This window comes from Rhynchophorus ferrugineus, unplaced genomic scaffold (assembly GCF_030347505.1).
Source record: "Rhynchophorus ferrugineus isolate W39M unplaced genomic scaffold, kcgeb_rfMv2 rfM3, whole genome shotgun sequence".
Taxonomy (NCBI): Eukaryota; Metazoa; Arthropoda; class Insecta; order Coleoptera; family Curculionidae; genus Rhynchophorus; species Rhynchophorus ferrugineus.
Genome location: NW_027472582.1, coordinates 74684595 through 74700588, shown reverse-complemented (window position 1 = coordinate 74700588; position 15994 = coordinate 74684595). Strand labels below are relative to the sequence as shown.

General features: G+C 30.7%; 2 protein-coding genes across 2 annotated transcripts in view; one reads left to right on the top strand and one right to left on the bottom strand.

Moving 5' to 3' along the window:
- Positions 1–15994, top strand: part of vex (somatomedin-B and thrombospondin type-1 domain-containing protein) — a 279653-nt gene that overhangs the window by 221596 nt on the left and 42063 nt on the right. The window lies entirely within an intron of this gene.
- Positions 4912–14022, bottom strand: LOC143192432 (protein takeout). Its single transcript, XM_076397784.1, has 6 exons — positions 13863–14022; positions 13711–13803; positions 12081–12219; positions 9927–10060; positions 6785–6937; positions 4912–5090 (listed from the first exon to the last, which is right to left on the bottom strand). Exons 1-6 carry the CDS (start codon positions 13930–13932, stop codon positions 4933–4935), a joined length of 747 nt encoding a protein of 248 aa, XP_076253899.1. The 5' UTR covers positions 13933–14022; the 3' UTR covers positions 4912–4932.

The following is a 15994-nucleotide window of genomic DNA, read 5'->3' as shown; positions in this document are numbered from 1 at the left end:
ACGAATATTTGAGTTGATGATTCGGAGCAGTATTTGAAGATGATCAAGCGTAATAAACCCGAGTTTGTGCATCGATATGTGACAATGGATGAAACATGTCTCCATCATTTCACTCCGAAGTCCAATCGACAGTCATCCGAGTGGACTACGCACGATGAACACGCTCCAAAGCGTGGGAAAACGCAACAGTCGGCTGACAAGGTTATGGCGTTTGTATTTTGGGATGCGCATGGAATAATTTTCATTGACTAACTTGAAAAAGAAAGGACCATCAATAATGACTATTACATAGCGCTATTGGACTGTTTGAAGGATGAAATCCGCATTTAATGAAAAAGAATGTGTTGTCTCACCACAACAACGCACCGTGTCACAAGTCAGTGAAAATGATGGCCCAAATCCAAGAATTAGGCTTCGAATTGCTTCCTCATCCACCATATTCTCCAGATCTGGCCTCCAGCGACTATTTCCTCAGATCTGAAAAGAATGTTCGCTGGGAGGAAATTATAAAGGAAATAAAGGACAAATCGTACTACAAAAATGGTATCTAAAAGTTGGAGGGTAGCTATAATCATTGTCTCACCCTTTCAGGGAATTATGTTGAATAAAAAAAACTAATTTTGCCAAAAAAATGTGCTTTACTATGGTAGCCCTGGGACTTTTCAATTGACTTGTTAAGATTACTAGATTACAGCGACATAGCAGACAACATGCAGGAAATCAGAATTAGTTTGGTAAATAAATACTGATGTATTTATCCCACACGGCATCCTTGTATTTTACAAAATATTTTATTGTTTGTTAATTTAAAATGTAGTTGCTAGGACATTTTCAAAAGGATGGAAAACATGACCCATACTACTTAATCCTTGTAGGCTCTATATGTATGCAAATCTGAAAACCGTAGTGGGCTAAAATGGGAAACTTGAAACCATATTCAGCTATTCAATTTCGCATTTATATACCTTCCATTGTCTTGTCAAAGCGTGTTTACTCTTTCGTTCTATATATAACAAGAAAATATATTCTCGTCTATCTTGTCAAAAATTTTTTTTTCCAAGTGCTTCGCTAGAACTCACCTGACTTATATAAATATTAATTTTCAGCTTTGTTGTATTACCTACTAAATTAGTTATTATTTTTAAAAACATTCTAAAGCTTTATTGCGTTATGCCATGGAGTGTTGTACCATAGAGCATTAGCATAGCAAAGTATATAATTAATAAAAAAGCATAGTAAATAATTTTTTTTATGAGGTTTGGAGGATTTTTGTTATGTTAATGTAGTATAATATTGTACATACTAAATTGAATACAACATTCAATACTATACGAATTGTTGTCTAATGTTAATTTGGATATGTATACAATGAACCAATATGTTTAATTATATAAATATCTTTAAGCTTTGTTGTCACTTCATTAAGTTATTTCCTCTATAAAATTTTACTTTAGTTAATTACTCTTATTTTAAAGTTTATATATGTTCATTAATCAGATCGGATTGTGTTAAACGCTTTAGTCTACACACTTCACTGTCACTTCGCAAAATTAGCGAAAACATTAAAATGCAGTGACTCTTTCGAAGCACTTCACACAAACACGTCGAATTACACTCGTTATTGGTTTTAGAGGAATATTTCGTCATATCACTTCATTTGAAACATAGTACGGAGTATCGACAATCGCATGCAACAGTTTATTTGCAAACTGTTGTATGATACTATATGATATTTATACAGTAATATCTTGTTATCTAATGATAACTTGGATTTGCACCCGATAAGTCAATACATTTGGTAGAGTTTAAGACCAAATTGTGTCTGTTTGGCGAGTATATGATTTTTCCAAGTTAGGCGTCGATCTAGATGCATATGAAGATATTTTACATCCTCTACTTACAGGAGTTGACAATTATTGATATAAACTGGTGGACATGTTCCTCTACGTTTTATGAATGGAATATGGCTCGTTGGCTTTAATACGCCAAGTTTTCGGACATATTTGTATTTGAATTTGATTTGTGTGTTTGTAGGTTCATTGATGCGATGGCAAAATCGGCCTGAAAAGCTAAGACTGCCGTGTCGTCTGCGTATGTTACCACAGGAGTTGATTTTGTTGTAGGTAGATCAGCTGTGTACAGAAGATTTAGTACTAGACCCCGTACACTACTTTGCGGAACTCCTAAATATATTACATGTAATTCGGTATGTTGATCGCCTTGTTTCAAAATAAAATGACGATCTGTGAAATAAAATTTTTGTAACTGAAAATTTGGATGCGGGATAAATTTCTTCTTTTATTTAACCTGCAACCCTGTGTGCCAGACTTTATTAAAGGCCTGATATATGCCTAGAAATGCAGCTGAATAATAGCTTTTAGTATTTAAGTCCATATTTATTTTGTTTACAAATCTATGCCGATTGTTTTTTTGTTCTGGACTAAAACCAGGCGGAAGAATGCATGACGCATACCTGACCTTATGGGTCACTACTGCTACTGCATTAAATTTGGGGATATGGCACCCGCTAACAGGGCAGCCGTTATTGGACACAATCACCCGACTAAAGAACAGATAGTGAAACTAACTATAGATTCGCGAACTTTAGTTAACACAGAACTGGATGATGTCTTACGGGGCTAAAAGCTATGACTGCAGCAACGGTTGAGATCGTTTCAACCTGGAAAAAGGGAGAGGTTAGCATGTCAACCAGCTCGCGAACAAGCGCGTTTTTAGAACTTGTGCTGAGCTGTTGTTTGTAGAAAGATTGAAATATGAAATGCTTGATTTCTGGAGTGTCAGTTTCACTGTGAATTTCATTATTTCTGACAAACCATGGAGCGTTTAAGATTCTCCTGAGGAGCTTATTTTGGACAACTTGAAACCGTTTCACCTGGTTGGGTGTAACAAACTTGAAGTAGATATTAGACTCGTAGAGGGGTACGGACCGAATTAACATCTTATAGGGCTAGAAGGCTAGAAGGGCAGATCAGAGAATATAGCAGGTTTGCTATCCCCAGTTCTATTGTTCCTTGCGCATTGCCAAACCCAAATTGGTGTTTTGGACTGATAATTGATATATATATATATATATATATATATATATATATATAATCTTCTGGTTTTTCCCAGTTTAAGAATCATAGCTATTTTAGTCCATAATAGGCACTTTTTTATAATTAATCTCAGTAATTATTACTTGTTCAATTTCTCCAATTGTCCATCAAATTTTTTAGTATGTTAGTGATTTTATTTTCTTCATATCTAATATACGTAAATAACAAGCTGTATCGTGCACCAGAAAAATGTAATAGCAGTTCACGGGAGGTCATTTATTTAAGGTTGGGTGACATCAAAGACATATGACCAAGATTTAACTATTATTAGTGCCGGTTCAATCCGCAATTGATCCTGAAACCTTTCGACAACTACGATCGCCAAAGACGTTCCGTTAGCCACGAAACGACCTGCTGATACGATAGAGGGGGCCCATTTCCATTATAAAAGGGGTTTTATTACTGAATGGTTATAATCCTTCGTAGGAGCCTCGGTTTGCGGGTTATAATAACTTTATTACTAATTTGGTTTATGTTAAGTGGTTCGTTAAGGTCTCCGTTTTTATTATAAATATAAAACAGCGCCGTATGCGCTGTAATACTCGATATTGTTTGATTTTTAAAGATATTTTAATTAATTAAATCAACAAGGAATGTAACAAAAATAGTCATTAAATTATTTTCAAATTAGTACTTAACAACAGTTGTTATAGCTACGGTTTTTCTGTTTAAGTATTGAAACATCTTGATGTCCTTGAAATGCTTACCTGTCTAACGAATTTTGCTGGCAAGAGGAGGACGCCATTATCTTGTTCCTGTTCAAAGTAACTGATTAGGATTCGGAATTTTTATTTAGAGTAATAATAACCCGCGATTTGAAATTTATGAGAAATCTATGAACACCTTCGGTTTGGATGAGCTCGATCAGACACATTGAAGAAGAAATTGGCAAACGATGGAATCGTGAACAAATGTTAGATAGATTGGAAATTAACAGCTTAGTTATTCACCTGAATGAAGGCTCATTCGTTTACGCGTTCAAACTAATCATTGTGTCTCTTTTTAACTAGAATAAAATGAAAAGGAAAATATTGTCTAACACTAATTACCTAATTAACTTTGGTTAGACTATATATGCTAAAAAATACAATTAACTAAGACAATACCATCACTTCATGTGGCACCCTATTTATATATTATATCATTTTAAATAAAAGTTACTAAGAAATGATTGGAAATTTGTTATATAATTAATATTTTATTTTTATTAAGTGCACAGAATTCAGCAACAATTGTAATTCAACAACAATTTACTACTTATTGTAAAAAAATTATATTTCGTAAATTAGGTTGATATTAAACTACTGATATACTCTGTAATATATTTCAATAAAAAATTACAACAATATGTCATATTACTACAATTGTGAGACAGTTTTTAATAACACTTCTCAACAAAAATAATTTAAATGTTTACTAATAGAATAGTCAACTCTAGCCATTTATATTATTTTTCTCTTTCTGGTCACGTATCCCTTGCCATGTGAAATGTGATTGTAACCGAATTTAGTAATTGCATTGTTCTCTTTTTGTCTTGTTGTTATTTCCTCTGGCCATAATGAAATGACAAAGTATCTAACGAACTCATCTGAACTAGAACGAAATTATCTACCTACGAGTAAAGTTCCAAATTAAGTCGTTCCTCAAAAATCGAAACCATAGATGCAAATTGAAAGAAGTTTGTCATATTTGTTTCAAAGTCTAATAAACATCGCAAAATTATTAAATGATTTATTTATCTTAAATAATCGAGTACTAAATCAAATTGGATAGGTTCAGGACAAATAAAACGAAGTTTTAATAACAAAACAATTATTTATTCTACCAGGAATATTTGATCATAAGGCACAACTCTAATTAAGGTCTGTATTACTTTCTGAACGATGAAATCGATTAGTTTGTGTACCACCGGATATCCTAATTCTTTTACAACATCTTTGGCATTTTCATTCAAGAAAGAATTCATGTTTTCACCTAGAATATTATATCAGCTTTATCTTGTTATCAGTAAATATAAAAATGACATGGCAAAAGCATTGACAGTAAATGAAAATGACGACAAAATGAAACACTAATGAATAAATACTTTAACAATGACAATAATATTTTCTCTGTAACTGGATCTTGATATTCTGTTGAGATTTATCTTTACTTACCATTGTGTGTTTCTTATTTAAATAAAAAATATATTTCAATCGAAATTATAAAAACTATATGATATAACCTTAAAACTTTCATCAATATATACCTAATTATGGCAGACAAGAGAACGAATCTCCGTTAAAAACTACATACAAATATATACATATAAATAAGAAATCAATCTAATTATGGTTTTAGGATTTCGCTATGGGGAACAACTCGTAAAATAGAGTTCAATACTCTATGAACGATATATTGGGTTAACTGGACTATTACTGGACTTCCAAGGTCTTTAACAACTTCTTTGGCATTTTCGTTCAAAAACTTGTTCATATTTTCACCTAGAAAAGTATTGGGATCATTTAATGTACCTCCACAGATTGTGTTAATTAAGAAACGTCAAATTAATAGTACTAAAGTATATACAACTGTATTTACAAGCATGCACTGGCTTGTCCATTTTCAGTTCATGTCAACCATCAAAAAGCTACTCCATACAGTCTTAAAATAATTTCTTATACAACTCTCTACTGTGGTTTCTCTAGTTTTCTATTGGTCACAAACATCAGTGAGTTAATAACAACTAATTTACAATAATGATTATGATGATATAAATGGAAATTGTGATGAGCCATCGATGGTTGATGATGATAACAAATGAACTATGTTTAAAATTGGCTAAGATCTATTGTTTAAAATCACAATATATACAGGATAATTTTAAGAAATAGTTAGTTACTCCAATGTACAACGCGCAATTGATAAAAGACTACCTGTTGATTTATTTTTGATAATATTTTTTAATCTAAAGCAATCCATTATTGCAAAGCTATTTTACAGCATGCCTTGTTATAAAAAAACTGATAAAAGGTATTCAAATTAACTTGCGACAGATAAAATTTGTTGTTTATTTAATTTCCAAAAAAAATTAAACTTGGTTGGATTTATTTTTTAAATAATTTTTCATTATATTCCAATGATATAAGTATGCAACTCAAAAATATACCAACAAAGAAAAATTCAATAAGGATTTGAATCCAATATTATAACCCTATTTACAATATTAATCTATGAAATAATCAAGAAATATCAAATAAACAAAACAGTACTACATATAGTGGAAAAATAGAAATGTTGGAAGGTGCTTTTGCAAATTGTGTGTAATTCAGGAAAAAACAAATAAATCGCGTATCCTGGATATTGTCTAGAAGAGGCAGAAGTAAGACACAAACAGCAGAAATGAAATACATCAGAAGAATCAGAGTTGCAACGAACATAGACAGAATGAGAAGTAAAGAAATAAAAAAGATCAATATTGAACCGCTGGAAGAATATACAGAAAGGAGTTAACTCAGTTGGTGAGGACACTGGAGTAAACTGGAAACTGAATATTTTTAATTTCATTTAATACAAATCATCTGAATTTATACCAGATTACCAATACCATCATGTTCATGCAATGACAATGTGTTAAGAAGATGTTAGCATGCATTCAACCATCACCAGCATTTTTGGAAACTACTTACCCAATTCTTTGTTGCCATTAAACAAATTATCCAGTCGGAAATAGGCATTATCGATGTTAACGTCCGTATAGGTTTTTGTTATTCGCATATAATCTTTACCATCCTTTTTCTTATACAAGTCATAGTCGAAGGCATAATTAAAAGTACTGTCATCTACAAATACAAGAAACTCATTTAACAAAGCATTAAAATAGTATAAAATTCAAAATATAATAACAACATAATATTTATCATGAGCTTTCTTTATTACAATTTTTAGATAATTTGTGTAAGTTGCTTTTAAGAAAGCTTTCAATAGATTGACGGGCATACTAAAAGCCAGAATTCTTCTTAAAAATGTATGTATATCAAACAGGAATTTATAATTCGTGTTTTTAAATATTTATAAAACTATATTTGTTCGTTATCAATTATAACACTTTAAATTCGTATTTTTCTTGAAGCATTATTTCATGGTAATTACAAAATATTGAACACATCACATAAGAAATAATAAAATAAGCCTAAAATATATTATTCCAATTAATTAAACAATAGTTAATTGAAATAACAGACCAGAAATTGCGGAGGACTTAAGAATAAAGTCTCCAATCAAAAAAATAATCCCTCTCGAGATCTAATATAAAATTTTATCCTTCACAACCGTGTCTAGTTTTCTCAATTAATTCTATATAGATCAATTCTACGATAGGATATTTCCAGGATTATTTTAAATTATGATGGTTAATTGGATAGTTAAAATATTCACATGTTCAAAGTATTGGTCATTTCTATATAAAATTTAATTTAATTCTACACAGTTGTCGATCTCTCAGCCAATTTATGGAAGCCTTTCAAAAAATAGTTTTTTTCTTTCGATTGGAAAAGATGGAACCAGATCTGAAAACTTTGACGGGTATTATAAAACTCCCATGCAAGTGATTTCAACATTCTTTTTACTCGTTTTCCTGTATGAGACGGTGCGTTATGTTATAAAATCATTCAGCATCAGCTTTTGCGGTTCTTTTTAAGTGTATTGTGGACGTTATCCGATCTATGTAAAGTTCCAATTGTTTCTCCAGATTTCAACTGTTCATAGTATGCGATATCAATCTGGTTCCACTAGGCAAAGAGCATGAACAAAAGTCTTTCGGGATTTTCGAAATAAATCCATTTTTTATCACTCGTTACATCTTGTACTAATTGTTTTTAAATTTATCATAAGCCTTTGTCCAATAATTTTGGCAATTCATATCAGAACGTATTTGTCTTTATCTTGAGCGTTGAAATATAAAAAATAATAGAAAATATAAAAAACTATAAAAAATTCAAAGAAAATTTTAAACTAAGTTCAGATCATACGCCAGTGATTCTGGCGTTGAGCGAAAATATAATAAGAAAAGAACCCAACGTTAACAAACAAGGGAACAGACTGGGAACGATTTGCTAAAGAATTGAACAAACGGATTCAACAAAATGTACCCCTCAAGACAACTAAACAATTAAATTTTGAAGCAGAAAAATTCGTAGTAGATATTCAATAAGCTACTTGGAATAATACTCCAGAAATTAAGAGTACAATTGAAATAATTAATTATCCAAAAGGAATGAAGGAAATGGTAGCAAAATACCTGAAAATAGAAATACTTTAAACAATATAACTCAAAGACTGAAAAGGGAAATACTGGAAATTAAAAACAAATCCATAAAAGACTATCTGAGAAATTTAACAGATACTGATTATTCACTCTGGATAGCCACGAAATATCTAAAGCCCCCATGTCTATACAGTCCACCTATAAGAGACCTATGTGGGAATTGAGCACGTGATAATCACCAAAAAACAGAAGCATTTGCTGAATATCTAGAAAAAACTTTCAAACCAAACGAAATTAATATTGAATATAATTTGCCGGACATAGAAGCTGAGCATTCAATGATTGAATTAGTCACGCCGAAACCTACATTAATCCCTGGAAATCACCAGGCTATAAAAAGTATGTTCAGCTATATTCTTAGATGTAGCATACGGCTTCGATAAGGTCTAGCATGAAAGCCTTATTCATAAACTACAGAAAGTGTTACCAAAACAATACACCGAACTACTAAAATCGTACATTACAGCCAGAATGTTTAGAGTTAAACAAGAAGAAGTTTACTCTACAATAAAAGAAGCTAAAGCAGGTCTACCAAAAGGAAGTATACTGGAGCCACTGCTGTATCTACTCTACACTTGTGATATATCACTACAAATAGAGAATATTACGATGGCTACATTTGCTGATGATACTGCGATTATAGCTGTCGGAGACAATAGTGAAGAAGCCACAGGAAAATTTCAACGGGCAAGTGACAATTTAAATAATTGGACACAAGCTTGGAAGATAAACGATTGGATAATTAACGAAAGTAAATCTGTGCATCTGCAGTTCACCTACAATCAGACCGTACAAGCGCCAATAGCATTAAATAATACTATCATTCCATATAGCAACAACGTTAAATATCTCGGAATGAATCTTGATGCAAAACTTCACTTGAAGAATAAAGAAGAAAATAAAAGAAATGGAATTGAAATATAGGAAAATGTATTGGCCAATTGGAAGAAAATCACAAATATAACTACATAATACATTGCTATTATATAAGCAAATACTGAAACCTATATGTACATAGGAGTTCAATTATGGAGATGTTCTGCAATGAGTAACATAAAGAAAATACAAACTTTTCAGAACAAAGTCATAAAGACAAATTGTGGGTTAGTCAGAAACGACTAGTAACAATATAATAATTAAATAATAAAATTAAAACCTTAAGTCCTTACACACAAAACAACACTCAATATTTTAAAAATTATAAATCTATAACGCTGTTATTTTGGTGGAATGTAACTTTTGTACTAGACTAAAATGACATATGCATCAACTCATAGGGTAGTTATGATTAGCTAGTAAAGAAAATGAGAACGGTATATGAATAAATCCTCTAATGAAATAACATAACAAAATTATTACCCAACACAATCTCTTCAGACCTCGTACAATAAAAAGAATGAAATTTTTAATGTTATTCCGACGTACGAAATCCCAAAGAATGTTATCATCGCCGTCGCCCGAGGTAAAAGCAAGTCCATTACGCAAACAACTTTCACTCTACTTACAAAACGTCATATTGGCCGGTCCATTTCCGCTGATGGGAAGAATGAGAATCATTCCGGTTATCGTATACTGGCTGTCGATGTTCAACCACGGCACCTTGACGACGATCTCGACCTTATGCTTCTTCGGATCGATCCTAAACACAGACCGGCTTGATTAGTTCGCTGTTGTTTATGCTAATTGTTTATTTTTTGATGTTGTTCATAGCTCATTGAAATTATAAGTATGTTATTCAAGTATGTTTATTTGGTAAGGAAATTTCAATGTCGTCGAAGGTTTTATTCAAATATGGTAAATTCCGATCGGTACTAGGGTACGCTTCAAAAATAAATAAAATTATTTTATATAATAAGGCGCCGCATCACCTTGAATGCAATTAAAATGAAGGATTTATTCCTAATACTTGAGTTTAGACATTGAGTTGATTAAAATATAATCAATTCTTATCAACATGAATCATTTGTAGCTTATATTTGCTATATTTATACTTCAATAGATCAATTCAATACATTTTTAAAGATGCAATAGTAACTAGTAATTTCAGGTGTTAAGAATAAGAATGGTATACGCCTTTTAGAATTGCAACTAAAATTATTTTTATAACAAAAAAACATATTTCATCAGTACAAACACAATTAATACTCAATAAAATTGTAACTTTTTGTATTTCCATCTCAACTCCAAACATAAATACGTATTTATCTACTAGGTTACGAACAGTCGAATATAACAGACAACGACTAGTTTATATGATCTCAGTATAGAGAACAAACACAATAAAAACATTCAAAATTATACAGAAGTGGTAGTACTACTGCATGATAATTTGTTTCAAATTCATTAAAAACATTTTTACTGGCATATGTATTCAAAAGGATCACTATCAATGATTTTTTCAAGAAAGCTATAGGCAAAAGGAAATGGTCAAGTGAATATAAATAGAAGAAGTACTAGAAACAGATTGTGAAATTAAGCATTAAGAAATACCAGAATATAATGGTTAAATATGGATATTACTTACAATATTTACGATAATCTATCAAGTATCAAAATGGAAAGACAATGGAAAACTCAATCATAGTAAAAATTATATATTTTCCATCGTATTTACCAGATATTGTATAACCAAATCTATGAATTCAGTGTTATTTAGTGGACACTTTAATTACTTAAAAAAAAAATAAGACGAAACTAAAAAGAATAACAATTCCACAAATATCTTCCCAGTATCAAATTAGAGATTTCTTGATTCATTAAAATAGTGATCAAATATCTTGCATAATTATAAACAAACATTGTAAATGTTTAGTTTGACTACCTATTGATTTATTGCATCATAAATGAATTATAATGCTTCTAACGTGTACATCTTAATTGAAAAACATCGCGAATTGAATGACAACTTGAAACGAAATCCAATAAAAAAGAAAGTGCTTGATTTGCATCTAAAATTTGCGTAGTTTTGCGAGTAGTATTTTTACATAATAATGTTTGAAATATAACGCCAAGTACAGTGTGATCTGTAATAAAGTTACATCCAAATGTTAATCTAAGTTTTAGGTTTAAAAATCTGAGAAATTGCGATTCCATAGTGGCAGTTCTATAGTTGAAAATATACAATTCGTTCATTTCTTAATAACTCTTTAAAGACATAACATGTCTTTCGTTTTTTAATTTCTATCTACTATGTGTATGAATTGGAATAAAAATTGTTTTCAATCATTTCTCTAATCTAAAACTTCAAACATTATTTAAATAAAATGTCTGTAATATATAAACAATTCCAATATTTTGGAAAGTACGTGAAAACAAATGATGTTTTCTGTTTATAACTTTCTTTAACAATGTTTTGATCACGTTAGAATGATAATGTTTTGTGTAAATTATGTATTACTAAATAAAAGCAAATTACTATTTGGATTATTCATTACTGAACATGTGTAAAACGTTCTAACTGATGCGGGTTTCACTATGACTAGCTGAACTTTAATATTATGCTAATTTTTAGATGCATGCTAGTTGTAGATGTATTTATAATGTATGTTAAATGTTCGACTAAATAAAGCAATTTGCATAAAGTCATTATGCTGAGTCAATTTTTAAACCTAGGTTATTTACGACTTTTTGTCGTGATGCGAAATATCTATCAGACATACTTGATATTTTCCACGAGGCTTTTTTCGAGTCCATACAATGTAACATCCTTCAACACTATTTTTAGATTGTCGCCACTTTTCATTTCTAACTCTGGAACTTTCATCGGACTAAGTTTAGGGGTTTTGTATTCAGCATCTCCTGCAAGAATAGAAAAGTATTTTCAGTGTTATTGTTAAAAAAAAAGTTATTAAGTATTAATTATATAACAAAGTAATCCAGGTTATTTTATAAAAACTACAATGAAATAAGTTTTCAATCAAATGTTTATGAAAATTATAAAAATAAGACTTCAAAGAGCTCACAGAGAAATAAATAATGTCATAAACCAAATCGAGGACACGATTTCGTCAGTTCATATAAGGAAAGTGTTAAAAAATATATATGGAGCTATTAGATATGAACAGTGTTTTATTATCGTTTTCGACTGTATGTACAGAACCTTCTTTGAAATGCTTTGGAGGCAAACACATTTTCTATTAAACATTGATCAAAACATTTAACAAGATATCGTCTCTCCATTGCATTCCATAGTGGTATAATCAATATCATATTACAGGTTCTTAACTCACGTGATATACTTTGATAAATATATTGAGATTTATAGCATTATTTACTAAATAGATTGCATTGCAGAACCTTATATCCTGAGAATAAATGAAGAAAAGACCAAACTATTTGACACTATCCAAGGTTAGAAGTCCTGCAATACCAACAGCTTGAAGCGTATTTCGCAGTAAATTACTGCGAAAATCTAAAATCATTATACAAAGTCTATATAGAACGTAAAATACAAAAAAAAACTGTCTTTTATGGGGCCTATAAAAATTAGAATTGTAAAATGTATTGTTTTATTTAGTTAATCGATGTGGTAATAAGTTGGTCGATTTTTTAACAATTTTAATACATTTTGTTAAAAACTAATTCTTTAAAAACACTTTGATACAATTCAATGTAAAAAAATATCAAATATACAAATAATTAATGAAATTATAGTACAAAGATCAATCATATGTATCAAGCCAGGATTTTGGATAGTAAAATCAATAACACACACGAATTATAGGAACTGAACCAACAGATCGTGTATTTGAATATAAAATAATTCAACATTATCAATACAAACTGGATGGTGAAAGTGAGAGATCGGATGAATATTAAATTCTTATAAAAAATCATATTCGATGCCCTTAAGATATTTTATAAGAAAGCAAAACAGTAATTATAAGACACCCATTTGATTGTAATAATATTCCCATTTTTCCATAGAAAGATCTATATATTTTGTTTTATATTACATTTCGGGAAGTATAATATAGGATGCTTTTTTCGGCAGAGTTATTGACGTTTAAAAGACTGATGTCGTTGATATATCGTTTTCAAAATATGTGTTCTGCTCGCAAAACTTATAAAAGTACTTACAGCATATGATTTCTTTTCTTTCTTTGTTAGCCAGTAATATAAACCAGCAGAATTACCAAATTACAGTTTTATTTCAAGTCAACATTATTTACTAATAAGAAAAAATTAATTATTTTAAATGATGATAATGTGACAAAAACAATTTAATTTCATTATCAAAAAAAATTTTGACCAAGATTCACGCAGAAGGAAAGAGAACAAAGCACTTACCATTGAGTAGAGGACCTATGGCTTTGTTGGCGTTTTCCATCGCGCATTTTGATAAATCCGGATCCGAAAGTCTGCAGGCCGTAATGTAACTCGCTGGAAAGGTACAGATCTAGATAGAGATTTTCCTCATTATAATTGGCGTTTAAACTTACGAAGAGGCTTCGCAGCATCTACGCTGCCGAGAATCACCAAAGCAACAAGAGAGAACACTAAGCTCAACATCGTTACGTTGTTAAGGAAGAACTGAGAGTTTCTCTCATATATATATGCACTCCCAACGAAAATGTAATTAACAAGAAGGTACGGCAATAATAGTTAAGAGATCGGATCGCATAGTACGGGGTCTAATGTCATAGCGCTAAGAGTTTTATAACCAAGTAAATTTTAACGCTATTTCATTTCGATTTTGTCACTAAAATAATATAAAAAATAATGCATGTTTCTTGCTAAATTAAATACCTATAATTAATTTTTGTATTAATTATATCTTATATTAGATATGCTTAGTACAAGAGAAGAGTGTCGTCAGCAAATGTTCCTAATATTATTTCTTTTGTTGTTGGGATATCAGCAATATAGAGTAGATATAGAAGTGGTCCCAATACACTAACCTGTGGAACTCCAACCTAAATAGGTTTAAGTATTAAGCCCCTTCATGTAAGACCCTAAATTTTCTTTTGAAAATATATGATTCCAACAGTCACAATATTAGAGTACATAGTAATTCCGTGATAGTAACTGTCACCAATGAATATTTTATTGTCTTAAGATATGATATTTATATTACATAAAACATACGTTTTTCCTTTTTGAGCTAATAATAGTTTAAAATTGTAAAAATCAGTTGAGAGGAAGAGAAGAAGAGAGGAGATTTATTTCATCACAATCCAAATATTTTTCCATGTAAATTATATTTACCTTTGTCTGTGTCTTTTTAGTAAATTAAACTTTTTATCATGGTACTTTGGGAATAATGCTTTTTGAATAAATGAAGTTAGAATTTATAGAGACTATACACTTGAAAAACAGCAATGTACACATCTATAACCCTGACTACAAGTTCAACCCATCAATTTCAATTCAAGTTTCCTTGAATTTTTATTTGTCCTTTCCATTATATTCTAGATTCTAAAAACTTGGGTGCACTAGTCATTTAAAGCATCTGTCAAAAATAGCAATTATTTTTCAAAATATTCTGAATTGCTGACATCACACCCCGGACTATTTTTAACTCATTTAAATCAATAAATAAGCACTTGAAAATGACGCTACTCTCAGAAAAACTCTATCACTCCTATGACATTGCATCCTACCTTTGAAACGCTGTAAAATCTAATAAATATTATTTAATACCTTTATACGAAAAAATAGGTCGCAAACATACATCACCTAGCGCTTGACCTTCAGGAAACCGTAAAGCAAAGTTCAAGATGATAAATTATCGTTTTATACTCCAGCTGGATAGCCAAAAAGTGACGACCATTAAAAGCGAACGCCGTTTATTTTTGTTGGTCGACTTGTTTTTGTTTCTCGAATAGGTAAATCCTTGAATGTCCATTATCGACTGAGTCTGTTTTTTAAAACAAGAAAATCTTCGGAAAACAAGTTACCTGTTTTACCAGTATGAACAGGAAAGGTAAAATGTGTAATCTGATAATCTTACATCATTAACATGTATATGAGAGTTTAGCTATATTTATTTCAAGAATAGAAAAATCTAGTGAGCCAGGTAAAATACTTGGTTATTATTTAATGATTCAATATTTTATTTATTGATACCGGTCTAGATCCAATACGCTACCTTGTGGAGGCCGTGGATATATTGGATCTAGTTCAGTATGTTCATCATCTAGTTTTTAAATAAAGCGACTATATTGAAAAAAATTAACTGAAATCAGTATGGAAGAAGGGGAACCCCCTTTAAGTGAACATCCAGTTCTGTGTGCAAAACTGTAACAAAAACTCAAAACATAACCAGGAAGTCGCTAACTAATGTGTCTTCCTAAGAGCCTAGAAAGGGAATTATAGTACCCCTTCAATATTTAAATAAAAACAAAATTACAATTATACAACACAAGGAAGATGTCGTCGGATTCATTGATATATCTGTCATAGAACAACTATCTGACTGCCTCGCAATTTGGAAGAAAATAGACGTATAGTCTATTCAAACTTTTTTTTACATACGTCATCAAGATATATAATCATTTTAGAATCAGACAATATTTTCCTTTTTATTTTATTCTATTTAAAAAGAGATACAATGCTGTCTGACTCGTTCGAA